We start from the raw sequence: 17,450 nt of genomic DNA on the forward strand, positions 1-17,450 counted from the left end.
GTTTCAAATCTCTGCCCCACTGACTATTGGCCAGACACCCTTAAGCAAATTTCTCAGTCTCAGGGAGATTTCCACCACCAAGAAGGGGCCATCACCTGCCTCGTGAGGTTGTTGGGATGGCTGCATGTGGTCACGTGTGGGGAGAACTTAACCCAGGGCCCAGCTCGGAGGAGTCCTCCTCCCGCCTCCTCATCCCTCTTCCCCAGGGTTCTCAGCACCTGGCCTCCTACCGAAGGAGGATCGACAGCTTGAACAATGCCCTATGCAGAGAAGATACTGCATCTCATTATTTCAGTTTCATCCAAAATGCTCTAAAAACTTCATCTCCCTACTGTTAGGCTTCACAGTGTGTGCCCTGAGTGCAGTATCAATACCTCTTAGGATCGCTGATGAAACAGCCCCGGAGAAAGCTTGTTGCGCGTAATCTGTTGTGTGCACAGGCGACAACGTTTAAGGGTTTTGAGTTTCTTCTTTGTACATAATCGTATTGTTCCCATGAAACAGTTAAGTATGAAAAATAGTCCCTCAAATTCTTATTTTCTTTTCCTTTTTTTTTTCTGTTGGTATTTGTAATGGCACGGAAACCAGCCTATAAGACACGAAGCAGCTGAAGAATATACTGTCATGACTTAACGAACTCAGATTCAAAGAGTGAATTCAATACTGATTCTTTCTGAACTGTGATATTTCATTGAATCTAAGATGTAATTTCTCCCCCCATTTTAGCATTTCCGAAACTGGGGTGTATCTAATAGCCGATGGCCTGTTACAGTTTACCTTGCAGTGCTTTTTTCTTTCTTGGTTATATATTAAAAAAATAATATGTCCTCCCATGAAAGATGTCTTAGGTTTTGTGATATATGATATTTGTCAAAATGCCGAAATCTTTATAGCCACTGAAGATGTCATATCTTCCTCAGGTCAATATTTTTAATTGCTATCGCTTATTTATTTTTTTTAATAAGGAATGAGCTGGAGTTACCTTAAGATGTCAGAGAATCTGCAGAGCAGGAGAACTCCTTGGGAAACATGGGTGCCGTGTCACCATGACACCAAAATAAATTGGGAGATAGATACATATATATATCTTGATCAACAGACACTTGAGTTGCCTCCGCCGTTTGGCTGTTGTAAATAATGCTGCATTGGACATGAGTGTGCACGCCCTCACTTTTGTCTCTGTCAGTTCCTTGCTCTTCTTTGTAGTGTCCTCATTTGCATGTGTACCCTGAATAATATAGTGTTTGATTTGGGGTTTGCTGAGTGGCAAGCACAGACCTTGCTCTGCAAGGAAAGGGTACTGTTCCCATGCTAGATGAAGGCACCTAGGGGAAGATGACATGAATAAAATCGCTGGATTATAATCAGGCGTAGCTTCCCTGGGCTCTTAATGGTTCCCTCTGGGGACATTGGTAATCAAAGTCAGGACAGAGTCCCAGGAAGCACAGGGCCTCTGGCAGGGCTGAAAGGTAGGCCAGGTGCTGGTTATCCAGCAGCAATATGTATGGCCAAGGGGAATGGTGAGCCGCTCTGTAATTTGGGTTTTTAAGCTTGCCTCTTCTACTTCTAGTTCTCAGGAGCTGATCACATGCGAACACTTCTGTGGGGATGAAAAGACTTTCCACAGCTGATCCACACAGCAGGGTGTGAATGGGGGAGCTGGAGCTTCATCAGAACAAGGGCAGGGGTATCCAAGTGTGGATGAATCTGGGCTCACCTTACCCAGGTAGTTTGCACTCTATTTGAAAATATGTTACATGGTGCACTACTTTGGATCTCTGGCCGTATTTGCTAAAACTGCATAGTCTGTGTCCTAGCAAAACCACTCCTAAGTATAACCCCAACAGAAATGTGTCCATACGTTCAACTAAAAGACGTGTAAGAATGCTCATAGCAGCACTATTTATAAGAATCAAAACACTGGCTATAACCCAAATGTCCCATCAAGAGTAGAATGGATAAATCAACTGGGATGTATTTGTAAAATGAGATGTCTAGAGCAATGGGAAGGAGCACACAGCATACAGCACGGATGACTCTCACAGACATAATACTGAATGAAAGAGTCAGACATAAAAGAATACACACTGCATGACTTTACTTATTAAAACATTTAAAAACGGACAGAACTAACCTACGATATAAGAAGCCAGGAGAGATAGTTGCCCTTGATTTGGAAAGGGACCCCGGAAGGGCGTCTGGGGCTTTGGTAATGTTCTGTTTCTTTCTTTTTTTTTTTTTTTTTTTTTGCGGTACGCGGGCCTCTCACTGCTGTGGCCTCTCCCGTTGCGGAGCACAGGCTCCGGACGCGCAGGCTCAGCGGCCATGGCTCACGGACCCAGCCGCTCCGCGGCACGTGGGATCTTCCCGGACCAGGGCACGAACCCGTGTCCCCTGCATCGGCAGGCGGACTCTCAACCACTGCGCCACCAGGGAAGCCCAATGTTCTGTTTCTTGATTTGACTACCGGTTACCCACGTGTCATCAAGCTGTACACTCATGATCTGGGCAATATTCTGTATGGATGTTATATTTCAATAAAAATTTTACCTAAATGAATATGGTACAGTGGCAATAGGCATCTTGGGGATGACAGCCTTTGGTATGTTACTCTCTTGAGTCAGTCATTCAGCCTGTACTGGTGGCCCTCCACATCTGGGGCACAGCTGCCTTCCAGAAATCTCTTTTCACCAAACGTATGTTGATTCCTTGCGGCCCTTTCCTGAATTGGATCTCTGTTTCCAATATTCCGTATTGTCTTCTTGGTGAAGCCTTTAGTTAATAGCTTCTAGAAAAAGGATGGATGGGGAGTATATTTTTCAAGACTGTGTATGTCTGAAAATATCGTTATTCTTTGTATAGAACTCTGCGTTGTAAATAATTATCCTTCAGAATTTTGAAGATATTGCTTCATTGTCTTTTAGGTTCCAGTGTTGCTGTTGAAAAGTCCCAAGCCATTCTAATTCCTGACCCTTTGTATGTGACCTGTTTTTTTCTCTCTAGAAACGTGTTGAATCTTTTCTTTTTCACCAGTGTTAATGAATTTCCCATTGATGCCTTTCATGATGTGTATTTGATTCACTGTTTTGGGCACTTTGTGACCCCTTTCAATCTGACAACTTTAGTTCTGGGAACTTTTCTTGAGTTGTTTTGTTGATGATTTCCTCTCTTGTTTTCTCTGTTCATTCTTTCTGAATGTTGGGCCTCTTGAACTGGTTCTCTATCTTTTTTCTCATATTTTCCATGTTTTTCATTTTGTTCCACTTTCTGGGAGATTTCCTCATCTTTATTTTCCAACCCTCCTGTAGAGTTTTTCATTTCCCTTTTTTGTGTTTTTTTTGTAGCATTCTGTTGTTTCATGGATACAGTTATATCTCTGAGGATATTAATGACAAATTTTTGTCTATTTTTAGTTTTCTTCTCCCTGCACAGTCTCATTTCCTCCAAGTTGCTTCTCTCCCCTGCCCCATTTGATTTGGCCTTATTTTCCACATTAGAAACTTTCCTTGAGTTCCTGGTAGACCTTGGTTATCTCCTGATGTTTAGAGTGGAGGGACTGAAAAGCTGACTGGTGGTTCTGAAGGTGAGGGTCAGGCCTGTAGGCATAGAGCTCCACTGAGGGTGACCCTGGTGGGCCATCTATTGGGAACCTCTGATTTCAGAAACTTTAGTTCTTTCCCTGTTTCCAGGGCTGGTCATTCTCCTCCAGGAAGTGTCTTCTAATCTGCCTAGAAGGTAACAGTCTGGTTGGCAGTGTTCCGAGAGCCAGGTAGGGGAAGAGGACGGAGGTGGCTCTCTGTCGAGCATTTATCCTGCTTTTAGGCACCACCCCTGCTCCATTTTGGTGTGGCAGCCCTGCTCACCTGTGCCTGCTGTCCTCCGTCCAGAGACCTTTTGTGTTGCCCTCAAAAGAGAGCACTCCCAGATGTGTGATGGGAGGTGAACGGGAGGACAGCTGTGCAGGAGCAGCGCGGGGGGGACCTAGCTGCTGCCTCCACAGCTTTCATTCCTTCTTCTTGATTTCCCCCCAGTTCTCGAGACTTCTGGGGGTTACGTGACATAAGCTGGTGATTCCTCATTGCCCGCTTGGCGTTCTCGGGTCTGCTAAGTTTGTTACTATCCTGCATTCCTGATTCCAAGATTGTGTTGTTATAGTTTCTTGTGCTGTCCTCTCTGTCCTTGAGGATTTGTCTCCTTAAAAAATCCATTTACTGTAGTTTTATGGTGGTTTTGGAGGGAGCGAAGTTAGACGAGCGTTGGATCAATTGTTCTACCTGGAAGGACATCAGCAACAGTAATAGCAAGTAGTGTTGCTTACTCGGTGTCAGTCACCATTCTAAGTGCTTCGAATAATTAATTCTTCTAAATTTGGAAGTCTGAAAAACATATTTTTTTGCCAACTCTCAGAAAAAAAATCAGTTGGAAATCAAGACTGAATCACCTCTAATAAGTTCACTCAGAGGAAGAGAACAGCAGACCTGCAGAGGACACATGTGCTTCTCTCTCACTTTTCTTTCACTTCATTGCTTTTCCTCTTTTGATATATATATTTTTTATTTTTATTTTTTATTTTTTTCTCCCACAGAGGACTGTGCTGCAGCTGCTGCACTCGAAGAGCGAGGTGGTACGGCAGTACATGGCCAGGCTCGTCAACGCTTTTGCATCCCTGGCAGAAGGTGAGACGGCAGCTCTCCTTGCCAACTGAGGGAAAAAAATGAAAAGCTGAGAATTATGTTTTATTTGGTGGACAAAACTGAAGACTTAAGCCCGGATGCAGCGTCTTACATAGCTCAGAGGGACTGCTCCGAAGAGGCAAGGGGGGAGCCAGGGTATAAAAGAGTTTTTGCAGCAAAGATGAGGTAGACAGAGCATCAAAAGCTTACTGTTAAAGAAAACCAGACATCTCAAGTTAAGGAATTCAGCACTTTTCTGTGTACGGGAAGATGCAAGAGTCTGGGCTCACTGAAATCATTCCTTTGACAGGCACCTCAGCGATCTAGGGCCATAGTCTGTGCTTTCCCATCCTGAACCTCTTCAGGGTGCACTGCTGGGGGTGGCTGCAGGGGCTGAGGGCTTGGCAGTGGGCAGCCTGTTGGTCTCCATCCTGAGTTCCCTCAGGGCTCACCGTCCAGAGTGGCTGCAGTGGCGTGATGTCTGCAACATCCTTTGCTTACTGATACAGCAGGCAACATTTTTTTTTTCATTGATACCTTCAAAGAGAAGAGCTAGGTCTTGTGGATGTGTTTTTCCCTGTGAAAACACATTCTTCCCCAAGTTTCTTAGCAATGGCATGTGATTCCTCAGTTTATTACTGTTTAATGCATCTAAGGTCTTTTGAAAAACTTAGTTGTTGTCATATTGCTGTAACTTATGTCAGAGCAAATTTTGATGGTTTGGGAGTTTATTTTGTTAGCCTTTGGTTTTATTTTGTAAACTTTCTGGTATTGTAACGTAGTACTTTTTAGATTGCTCTCAAGATAGCAGGTAATGCATTTTTTATCATTTTCTACTTAAGACCAAATAAGGTTGGTGAAATAAAGGGATCCCAATAAGCACTATACTGTGTCTTTCAAAACACTAATCCTTTTAAATCAAGAGGATTTGAAAATTCCCAAAACAACATGCCACCATAATTTAATTCAAAATGATTTTACAAAATGCCATTACCTCCCATAAATTCTAATTTGTTTGAGCTCTTTTTAACACGAATAATGGGAGTTTTAAATTGTGATTGTATGACACTCCAAAAGTTTTTTCATTTATTTGTTTGCTGTTCCAGCCATTTAACAAACATTTTATGATAAGCCAGGGTCTGTGCCAAGGACCATTCATATAATATGGTTGAACTTTATGTCTGAAATTAATGTCATCTGTATCAAGATACAAGTTCACAACAGGCTAGTGATAGGGTCCCAGGTATGGTTCCTAACTTCTTCTCCAGGCCATGGGTGTGTCCAGAAAGCACAATGGGCTGCCTCTGTTGTTAAGACTATGGGGTTCATAACACACAGATTCATCACCCCTTTCTTCCTTGTGATATGACTTTTGGGTTCAAGATTTTGGGTAGGGATGTCCCTGGCGGTCCAGTGGTTGGGACTTTGCCTTCCAGTGCAGGGGGTGTGGGTTCAATCCCTGGTCGGGGAGCTAAGATCCCACATGCCTCACAACCAAAAAACTAAAACATAGAACAGAAGCAGTATAGTAACAAGTTCAATAAAGACTTTAAAAACAAAAAATGGTCCACATCAAAAAAAATCTTAAAAAAAAAAAAAAAAGATTTTGGGTAAATAAAAGACAGTGCTCCGCACAAGAACGCAGTGATGAATCGTGTTTAGATGACAGGAAAAGTGGTTTTCCATTCATTAGATAGTTGATTGAGTAAAACCAACTTGCAGTTGAAATATGCTTTAATAAGTTTTCTAGAACATAAAATTACCCAAACTCTACGTGCGTTATATGCAAAGTTTTCACAGAAAGTGGTTTTGGAGCATGAACTTAACACAAGATAAATTCTTGCCCTTGTTCATCTCTGGTTATATGATTAGGTCGCCGCTACCTTGCCCAGAGCACAAAGGTGCTGCGGATGCTGGAAGAGAGGCTGAAGGAGGAAGACAAGGACGTCATCACCCGGGAGAACGTTCTCGGGGCCTTGCAGAAGTTCAGCCTCAGGTGCTGACCGTGCAGTAGGTCATGGTGGCGCCTGTGAAATCAACTTGGGGGTTTCTTAGCCACTGTTCTGTGCTTATTTGGTCCCAGTGACAATCCAAGATGCAGGTGATATTTTTCAGTGAATGCTTAGAAGAGGTTGGGTGACTTTCTGAAGAAGAGCTGGAAAGCGTACCTCGGATCCCCTAAACCATCCTGCTCCTACACTTTAAAGCACTGGTCTATTCTCCTAATGACCATTATCTCGTGCTGACCAGGTGCTAGATGCTAGATTGTGTCTCAGGCCACGTGCAAGGTTTGGAGATAAGCACATGAATGCACCCCGAGAGAGCCTCCACCTGCAAGAGCCCACAGTTCACTGTGGGGGAGGCACGTGTAGATGCGCGGTCACAGTCGGGGGGGTGGGTCGCTCTGTGGAAGTCAGGGGTGGAGCCTCCCGGTTCCTGGTCCCCCATCTCAGCCGCCTGCGCTGTCGTCTCAGCCTGGACCTGGTCGTGACTTGGGAGTGCTCCACATTCGAGATTTAAAACTCAGGCACCTCTTCTTGAAGCAGATCTGACGTCCTCCCAGAGCCTTTTTTTTTTCTAAATTGGCAGCATTATTAAGGTGTGTTTTACATACCACAAAATTTACCCGTTTTAAGTGTACAATTCAATGATTTTTGGTAAATTCACCAAAAGTTGTACAACCATCGCCACAGTCTAATTTTAGAACACTTCCATCACCACAGAAGGAAACTTCATGCCTACCTGTAGTCACTTTTCATGCTTATCCCTTCGCCCCAGGTAACCACCACTCTGGTTTCTGTAGATTTCCCTGTACTGGTGTGGTCTTTTGTGACTGGCTTCTTTCACTTGTTTTTGAGGTTCATACAAGTAGCAGGTACCAGTACTTTGTTCCTTTGTGTTGCCGAATAACATTCCATTACGTGGACAGACCACATTTTGTGCATTCATTCATCAGTTGATGATATCTTGGTTGTTTCCACTTTTTGGCTATTACGCATAATGCTGCTATGAATATTTGCATACACGTCTTTGTGTAGACCCATGTTTTCTTTTCTCCTGGGTAGGTATCTAGGAGTGGAATTGCTGGGTCATATGCTAATTCTTCCAGAATCCATATTCCCTGATGACCACCTGACTTTTTCGTTGACTACTAAGAATTTTAGTACCTTGAGTCCCTAACTTTTTCTCTCAGTCCCTAACTTTTTCTTCCCACCAGATGTGGTTAACATCTGACTGACTCTCACTAATAAACTAAAACCCGAAAAGGGACATATTCTAAGTGTGTATATGTTTTGTGGGAGGAAAGCTGTAGGTATGTAGTTCCCACTATTTGCCATGTCCCTGCTGATGAAAATTTCTCGTTCTACCTATATGAATTGACAGAACTATAAATGATCTCCAGAGTTATTACTTCCTCAGATCATAGGAACATGTTTCTGTTTGTTTATAAAGATGATTTAGCTTGATGTTGACTGTATTTGAAAAACTTTTAGAAATTTAATAACTTTAGTTATTCTAGTGCTTAGTCCCGTCTCTTAAGGTTGACATGATAACATCCACTGTAACACATTATGATGAGGCATTGAATTTTGTAAGATTTTACACCTGGACCTTGGGTAGAAAATAATTCCATATAAATTGTATTACCCAGGTTACTAAACTAGCCTTACTCTATAGAGATCTGAATCAAAATGGTATTGAGCCGGTTTTATATGAGCTGGTCTTCTTTTTTGTGTTTCTTTACTTTTACATAGCTCAGAGTGCCTAAACTACATTATATAGACTAGACTTCAGGTAAAAATCTGTTTGTCAGTGAACCATTTCTATGACTCTGTTTCCTGGGTTAAGTAGACCAAAAGCTATCAATAAATATTTATTAAGTATTTGAAGTACTACGCTGCTAATTCTAAATATTGAAAAGGAAACTTTCAGAGTAGGAAGTCTCCTTACTGCCTTATTTTTCTTTAAACCTTTAATAACATCCCTGAAAGGTAAAGAATTTATTGTTGTAGTTTCCATTGTACAGGTCTAACAGTAAATTATTCGCCAGGGTCCGTGACTTCTGTGAAGTTTCTTTTCTGATAGGCATTCACACTACTATGTACTGTCACATGAAAGGTTTCCTGCTGACTCCCTGCAGCCTGTTTCATCCTAGGCGCCCACTGCAGACAGCGATGATTCAAGATGGCCTCATCTTCTGGCTGATTGACGTCTTGGAGGAGCCTGACTGCCTGTCAGACTACACGCTCGAGTACTCGGTGGCCCTGCTCATGAACCTCTGCCTCCGGAGCACAGGTCTCACTGTTGCCGTCCCCCTGCCCCCAGGCTCTGGAGTACCCACGAGCCTGATGTGATCTGCCTTCCGTTTCCCTCCCAGAAAACTCAAAACAGAAAAAGAGTGTGAAGCATGTCCAGCTAGGTATAAAGCTATTGAATCCCTAAAGCCAAAATACCACTCTGGCCTCGGAAAGAATAATTTATACGTATATGTATGTGTGTGTGTGTGTGTGTGTGTATATATATATATATATATATATATATATATACTGCATATATATGCAGTACCCACATTAAGAGGAGATTGAATTACATTACGTTTTTCTTCATTTTCATTGCATTATTCAAAGGTAGGAAGTGAAGAATTATGATCTGTTTTATCTGAAGACAGAGAAGTATGTTCCCAAGATTCCACAGGATTAAGTTGGTGACAGAACAGTGACATTAAACCAGACTTCCTGCTCTTAATCACAGTCGCCTTCCCCACTCCACCTCGTACAGACAGCGATTCCCATGTGACATCTTAGGTCATTTATGTCTTGATCAATAAAGGGAGTGATTTTAGCTTTCCTGCAGGTTCCATCCCACTTAAATGATCTGTTCCCTGGGATGGAAGAAGCTTCCTTGGAGAGGTGCCACGTCCAGCCCATGGCTGACCTCTGTCTGAGAAGGTGTTGAGAAGGTGTTGGGAGGTTACCTGGATAAATAGCTCAGGGTATTTGTTAGAAGCTCCTTCACCCTCAGACGCCTTGGAATCTGAACCACCTAACTGTGTGTTGTTGACTGACTAAACGACTAATCTTCTCTTTTTAAAAAATAGCATATGCAAATTTCCTAGCTTTAAAACATTTATCAGATTATAATCGGCTTTTCTTTATTATCATCAGTTTATTTGCAATGATTGTCATGATGATGTTTGGAATTCCTGAAATAGCTGGAGCATTTTTAAGTGATGGCCTGTGCACTTGGGAGGAGAGCATGGCCCTTTGACTCATCGTGCTTTCAGTGTAGTGAACAGCTCTGACCTCCTGAATAATAAGAACCGCCGCCACTTACTGAGCACTGGGAGTGTGCCGCCCTATACTGAGCTGCCGGGACTTCCCTGGCGGTCCAGTGCTTAAGACTCCGCGCTTCCAATGCAGGGGGCGCAGGTGTGATCCCTGGTCGGGGAACTAAGGTCCCACATGCCGTGGTGCTCGGCCAAAAAAACACAAAAAACTGATGCTCTCTTTCTGTCTCATGGTCCTGTCTCCTTTTCTCATGTTGCTTTGGGAAACTTTAGTGTTCACATCCTGAGATATACTGAGCTACTTAATTCTACACCGCCCTTTGAGGTGGACATTATAATCCCCAAGGGACCCCAGAGGAAGAAATTGGGCCCCAAGTCGGTGAAGTGACTCACCCAAGGTCACACAGCTCACAGGCAGAGGAGCCAAGGTTCACATGCAAGTCTGCCTGACCTGAAACTTTGCCTCTGAGTTTAGACATGTCCTGTTTTGTTTCTCTCTTTTTCTCCTAAAGGGAAGAACATGTGTGCCAAGGTGGCGGGCCTCGTGCTGAAAGTTCTTTCGGATCTGCTCGGCCATGAAAACCGCGAGGTACCCAGTCAGCGCCGTAAACCCCGGGATTGGGGGAGGGTGGCCGAGGGTACTTACTGCACTTGCCCTCTTCCAAGTATTTGTATAAGCTACGTCAGAGCTTTTATCATTTTTAAATTCTGGAACCCAGAGCAGGAGGCTGTTCCCTGGCTTCCCGTTTGTGAGCATAACTGCCGTTCGCTGGCCTGTACTGCTCCCTCCCGGGGGTTATTTTTTCCTCCTGGTCATCTCCCCCTGCTTCACTCCTGCCCCCATGTTGACACTCCTCTGTTGGGTTTAATATATGTCCATGGACACGTTTGTAACATGAAAATATACTTAATATTATGGTGTGCTCGATGTGTATAGGTAACATTGCCCTGTAAATCTCATCCTTTTCTCCGTTTTCACTGTGTCTTTAGGCCCTTGCTCTGTTGCCTTCTGTGCGCCTAGGTCCTTAACTCTCACTGCTGTACAGCAGCCCCTCGTTGGCAGCCCTGCCGTTTCACTTATCCAGTCCCCCAGGGGTGCCCTGTTTGCTTGCCTTCACCTCTCTGTGCCACAGCCATCCTCGGTGGACGTGGCTGCACTTCCCCCTCAAGGGCCCGAGCCGGAGCTTCCCTGGGGCGTAGACACTCGTCACTGCTGGCTCACCCCATAGGTCAGTCTTGGGTCAGAGTCCTGCGGAACTGTCTGCAGGATGGCCGTCCTGGCTTCTGCTCTCATCCGTGTGGTGTTCTAGCCAATGGGAGGCAAGCCCTTTTTAAATAAAATAGAGGTCTGGATCAGCTAACACACGCTATGATTATTCTCTCCCCCACTTTCTACAAACGCCTTTGTGGAAACCATGACATCACTTTGCACCTGAAGCCAAAACCTCCACAAAGATCTGCCCTCTTTAGCCAGCTCTTGATATACGTCAAACAGAGAAAAAGCCAACAGGAGCAAAAGGACAAAGCGTATAAATGGACAGTTTGCAGAACAGTAACTCTTGATGGTCTGTAAATATGAAAAGATCTTCAATTTTGCTAGTAGTCAGGGAAATGAAAATAAACACAACTATAGGATGTCTTCTCTTACCCATTAGATTAGCAGAAATGAAAAGTGGTAATAAATCCAGTTCTGGAAAAGGGTGGTGGGAAATGAGACCTCCCCCATTGCTGCGGAGAGTGTGTGTAGCATGCAGTCCACTCGAAAGGGAAAGCCCGTCTATCAGGCGGCTGCCATGTACCATGTCCTGTCTGGCTTGATGTTAGGGTTACTTATGTGCGTAAAACATGGGTCCTGTCCCTGAAGAGCTCATGGAGAGACATAAGTATAAGTTTAAAAATATACCAAATCCTGGGAGTTAGCTGGTGGCCTAGGGGTTAGGATTCTGGGCTTTCACTGCCGTGGCCCAGGTTTAATCCCTGGTCAGGGAACTGAGATCCTGCAAGCCGCGCAGTGCAGCAGATAAATAAATAAATACTGAATCCAGCGCAGAAGCGGAGGGAGGTATGTACAGGGAGCAGAGCAGCCTGTCTGGGGGCTTAGGAAAGGCTTCCTCTGAGGTATGTCTGAGCTGAGTTTTATTTTTTAATTATTTATGTATTTATTTATTTTTGGCCACACTGTGCGGCCTGTGGGATCTTAGTTCCCTGACCAGGGATTGAACCCGCACCCCTTGCATTGGAAGCGTGGAGTCTTAACCGCTGGACTGCCAGGGAAGCCCCTAAGCTGAGTTTTAAAGGATGAACCATAGGTTTCCAGATAGACATATATGGGAAGAGCATTCCCAGCAAGATGAGCTGCTAGAACCAGGCCAGGGCATGTCACAGCGTGCTGTCGGGGGGGCGGGGGGCAGTCCCTTAAGTGGAATCTGTGTAGTGTGAATTCCAAGTGGCCGGAAGGAAGGAGCAGAGGAAGATGATATAGAGGCCAAACCTTGAAGGGCCCTGTGTCCTACAGTAAGGAGTTAGGACTTTCCAGGTAGTTCCTACAGAAGGTTCCCGAGGTCGGGGGAGGGATGATTTGGCCCATGCTGTAGAATCTTGGCAATGATATGATGGTTGGGTTAAAGGGTGAACATAGAAGGAGGTCTATGGAGGTCTCATGTAGCCTAGGTCATGGACGATGATGTCTGAACAAGGACTGTAGCAGCACCTATGGAAAAGATGGGTTCCCACTAAAGATGGCTTGGAGACCCAACATTGGAGGGTAAGAAGAGAGAGGAATCAGTGATGCCTCCAAAGGTTCTAGCCTGAGTCATCAGGATGACATTAATTCAGCAATGACATGTAACGGGAGTAAACTTTGGGAGAGAATGATGCCCTTGGTTTTGAACTCTTAGTTTTAGCTGTTGCCCTGGGCCGTGCCAGTGGAGATGTCTGTCATTTGGAGACCTGCATCCTGGAGCTCAGGGAGCTGTGAAGGTGGCAGTGCTCGCCAGCCAGGCTGTTCTCAAGGGTAGTGTGTGATGTTTGAGTTGTATGGTATTTGAGAACCTGAAAATGACTGTTTTTTCTCCCCTTAAAGATACAGCCGTATGTGAATGGAGCTCTGTACAGCATCCTTTCTATTCCATCCATTCGTGAAGAAGCAAGAGCAATGGTAAGAAAACGTGCTGTGGGACTGGTCAGCTTCTGTCAGTGCCACGTTCAGAGGCTATTAGAATAAGGGGTTCCTGATGGGGCCCCAGGGAAGGGCTTCAGATAGCTTCTGAACTCCCTGAAATTGTATCCCAAATACATATTTGCAGTTTTCTGGGGAGAGAGTTTGTGGTTTTTATCAGATTCTCAAGGGATCCCAGCCGACAGGATTAAGAACCACAGCGTCGGAAGTTCCTAGAAGGTTTATTTTTTGGAAAGTTGTAGACATTTTTAAAAATTTAAGTGACTCATTTTAACTGGGGGCTTTGGGAATGCTTGTGGATTTCATAGCAGGAGAAACTTAACAAGAAAATGATGAAACGGAGAAAATCATCACCCAAATTCACCTCCAGGCTTCCTGGAGGAATTGTAGCCGTGAGACCTGGGGCAATCAAAACACTCCTCTAATCTGCAGGCATTCTGATAGCAACCAGGTGGAACAGATATAACTGATAAAACTGTCTGGTTGGAAAAGAGTTAACTGAATATTTAATGTGTTTACTTTAGTGTTTATATTGGAAGCATGAAACAAACCTCAGGTGATTAGCATCTTTTGAGATGACAAACGTTTCTAGATCTAATCAAAACCATTGGAGTTTTGACCTTTTTCCTTACGACATGTGAAACCGTGTGTGCGTATTAAATGCTTAGAATGAAGGGATTAAATATATTTCCATCATCAAAACACAGGCTAAATTCAGTTTGAGACCAATGAAGCATGTTCTTCCACTTGGCTTTGCTTACTTAGAAGAATTACTAAATCTTCTAATGGGTCATCTACAGTTACATCAGCAGTTATGCCAGAGACAAAAACTTATTTAAGATCCATTCTGTGTGGTCACGGTAAACAATGAAACTTAATTGCCTACTGCTTTTTTTTTTTTTTTTTGCCGTACGCGGGCCTCTCACTGTTGTGGCCTCTCCCGTTGCGGAGCACAGGCTCCGGATGCGCAGGCTCAGCGGCCATGGCTCATGGACCCAGCCGCTCCGCGGCGTGTGGGATGTGGGATCTTCCCGGACCAGGGCACGAACCCGTGTCCCCTGCATCGGCAGGCGGACTCTCAACCACTGCGCCACCAGGGAAGCCCTGCCTACTGCTTTTAAAGAGAAAAAGAAATCTGCTTTTTCAATACAGAATAGGGGAAGATAAACTTGATTAAATTCTGCATTATGGCCATTCAGGTCAAAGAGAGGAATTGTCAACCAAGGCAGAGAACAAGGCAGAAAACATGTAGGTTGAAGAAAAAGAAAGAACAGAGGTGATGTGGAGTCCAGAAGCATGAATGGCAGACATCCAGGGCACAGGGGTGGAGAAGGCGGACTTAAGGGCAGGAAGGGGACAGGCACCAAGTGGCGAAAAGAGACTCACTGTTGTCGGACACGAGGGGGGTGGCCCTTAGAGACCATCCAGGCCAGAGAGAAAAGAGATGGAAGAATGGGACAGCCTCAGAGCCCTGTGCAGCAATATCCTGAGGTCTCACACGCCTGTCATTGGAGCCCCAGAAGGAGAGGGGAGAGAGGGAATGGGCAGAAAAGGGTTGAATCAATAATGATGGAAAACATAATCATAATTATAAGGCATCTAGGAAATCCCCAAAGGTTTGGAAATTAAGCAGCACAATTGAATTCGTTTTCTATTGCTGCATAAAAAATTACCCCAAAGTCTAATGGCTTATAAAAAATGACTGCCTCAAAAAAAAAAATTACTGCCTCACAGTTTCTATAGCACAGACATTGGGGAGCAGATTAGCTGCGTGGTGCTGGCCAAGAGTCTCTCCTGTGATTTTAGTGAAGCCTTCAGCCGGGGAGCCGAGGGCACAAGGATCCGCTTCCAAGCTCGCTCTCGTGCTGGCTGTTGTCTGGGGACCTCGTTTCCTTGCCAGGGGACTGCTGCATAGGGCTTCTCTCCACATGGCAGCTGGCTTCTCCCCGAGGGATCCTAGAGAGTCAGAGAGTGAGCAAGACAGCAGCCACAGTCTCCTCTATGACCCAATCTGAGAAGTGGTCACGGGACCGGCTCGGGTGCAGTGTGGGAGGGACGGCCCGGGAGCATGCGGTCCAGGAGGGGGGTTCGTCCATGGAGCCTGGCTGCCACTCGCTTCTAAGTTGCCTCTGGATCAAAGAAGTCGCAAGGGAAATTAGGGCTATTAATCTTTTGACATATATCACAGATGTTTCCCCAATTTTTCATTGGTGTTTTACTTATGGGGCTTTGGTTACATGACAGCTTTAATTATAGTTAAATCCATTAATATCTTCCTGTATAGTTTCTGACATAAGTTTCTAGACAGCCTCTGAATTACCGACTTTGAAAAGAAAACGTAGACCACTTAGAGGTATAAGTAGCATATGCCTCCCTCTGGCATTTTAACAGGGATCAAAGTCATAAGCAAATGGAGGAAGCTTCTGGACACTTCACCTAAGTAGTTACCTATTTATTTGTAAGAGACGCCTCTAAAGGAGGATGTGGCTTCAACAGAGTTTTTCTAAAACGCTGAGATTTCCTCTCACTTCACTCTTATCCTTGAAGAGGTGTTTAGATTGATGGAAGGTATTACATCCTTTTCCTTTGTTATATAACAGTAATAAAGGAAACCAGACAGTGAGGAGAACATTATCCATAATCTCACCGCCCTAACATCTGCTCACACGCAAAGCCAGGGAGGAGGTGACAGAACTGACGTTCCGACCGTGCCGGGTGTGTGTCAGCACAGTCCTTTTGGAAGGAAGTTCAGCAGTGTATGTGGTAGATTATGGAAACCTCCATATTTTGGATTCATTCATTTTCCTCTGGTCACTGATGCAGAGGAGAGCTCTGGGCATGACAGGGCTCAGTTCAATACTTTTATAATAGTGAAAAACCAGAACATAAATGTCTGGTAATAGAGGAATTGCTAATGAAATTGTGGTTCTTTTGCTCACAGTATTAGCAGCTATTGAAGATGACAATTAAGAAAAGCAGTATGAGACAGTATGGGAACTTCATTGTGTAATGAGGGATAAAAGCAGAATATGACATTATAATAACTCTGTGTTTGCAACTGTGTAAAACATTTGTGTGCTTGTGGAAAATGAGAGAGAATACATAAAAATTAGATTAGTACCAAATGCCACTATGGTGGTCTTAAAGTAATACCAACAATAAAAAAAAAAAAGGAGAAAAAGATACATGCGTGCCCTGAGGCCCATTTGAACTTTAAGAGACCACCAAGGTCTGGGGCCGGAGAGCAGATGCGATCAAGAGGGCCACCCTCATGCTACCCCAAGGCCTCCTGCACCCAGGGCTGGAGTAATTGTCGCCCAGGAGCTCTTCCCTGGGATCGAAACCCCAGCCAGATATTGCGCCCTGGGCTGGAGCAGACCAGATGCTCTGTCAAGGCTCTCGGAGTCTCTGGGAGAACCAGGGAACCGGGCTCAGAAGCCACAGAGCCAGGAGAAATGCCCACACACTCCACGGGGCTGCTCCAGTGATATCCCCACTGTGCCTTGCACCAACGCCCTGGGCCCAGGCTCACACTGCAATGCCAGAAACTCTGCTCTGCTGTCCCTGAAGGGCGGGATGCCGCCTGCCCAACCGTCACAAAGATGTGTGTTCCCCGTGTGCCTGATTCTTCACATTGCCCACTTCGGAATCAGTCTCACATGGGTGCATTTGATTGGCAGGGCCTAGGTCATCTGCCTGCACCCTGGCTGAAGGGAGCCTGGGAATGCTAACATGCTGGCTGTGGCCTTGGGAAATGAACACATTGTAGAGAAGCTCTTTTAAAAGTGTTCCTCAAAAAAAAAAAAAAAAAAAAAGTGTTCCTCAGCTACAAGTGTAACGGTTGTCCATTACAGTTGGTGAGCCTGTTTGCTGTAATTCCATGGCATCCCATCACGTGTGGGCCTTTCAAAATTAATGTGGAGGGCTTCCCTGGTGGCGCAGTGGTTAAGAATCCACCTGCCAATTCAGGGGGACACGGGTTCGAGCCCTGGTCCAGGAAGATCCCAGGTGCCGCGGAGCAACTAGGGCCGTGTGCCACAACTACTGAGCCTGCGCTCTAGAGCCCGTGCTCTGTAACAAGAGAAGCCTCCACAGTGAGAAGCCTGTGCACCGCAACGAAGAGTAGCCCCCCGCTCAGCGCAACTAAAGAAAGACTGCACGCAGTAACAAAGACCCAACGCAGCCAGAAATAAATAAATTTATTGAAAAAAAAAATTAGTGTGGAAATCTTACTGAGAGGATAAATTGATATGGCATTTTTAGAAAGCAATTTGACAATATGTATAATAGTCCTCAAAAATATTAATTCTTT

At 44.8% G+C, this 17,450-nt stretch overlaps 1 protein-coding gene across 5 annotated transcripts in view; it reads left to right on the forward strand.

Annotated features, from left to right (window-relative positions):
• ARMC9 (armadillo repeat containing 9) overlaps positions 1 to 17,450 on the forward strand; it is a gene marked incomplete at its 3' end in the record, with an annotated part of 136,556 nt that overhangs the window by 49,652 nt on the left and 69,454 nt on the right. For 3 of the 5 annotated variants that reach the window (XM_082841498.1, XM_082841494.1, XM_082841496.1), the window contains 5 exons: positions 4,586 to 4,676; positions 6,546 to 6,669; positions 8,815 to 8,969; positions 10,473 to 10,549; positions 13,043 to 13,117. In XM_082841498.1, coding sequence (XP_082697624.1) covers positions 4,586 to 4,676; positions 6,546 to 6,669; positions 8,815 to 8,969; positions 10,473 to 10,549; positions 13,043 to 13,117 — 522 coding nt within the window. The remainder of the gene's footprint in view (positions 1 to 4,585; positions 4,677 to 6,545; positions 6,670 to 8,814; positions 8,970 to 10,472; positions 10,550 to 13,042; positions 13,118 to 17,450) is intronic. The other 2 variants (XM_082841495.1, XM_082841497.1) reach the window with 1 other exon arrangement.

Source organism: Leucopleurus acutus (genome assembly GCF_964270905.1).
Source record: "Leucopleurus acutus genome assembly, chromosome: 6".
Taxonomy (NCBI): domain Eukaryota; kingdom Metazoa; phylum Chordata; class Mammalia; order Artiodactyla; family Delphinidae; genus Leucopleurus; species Leucopleurus acutus.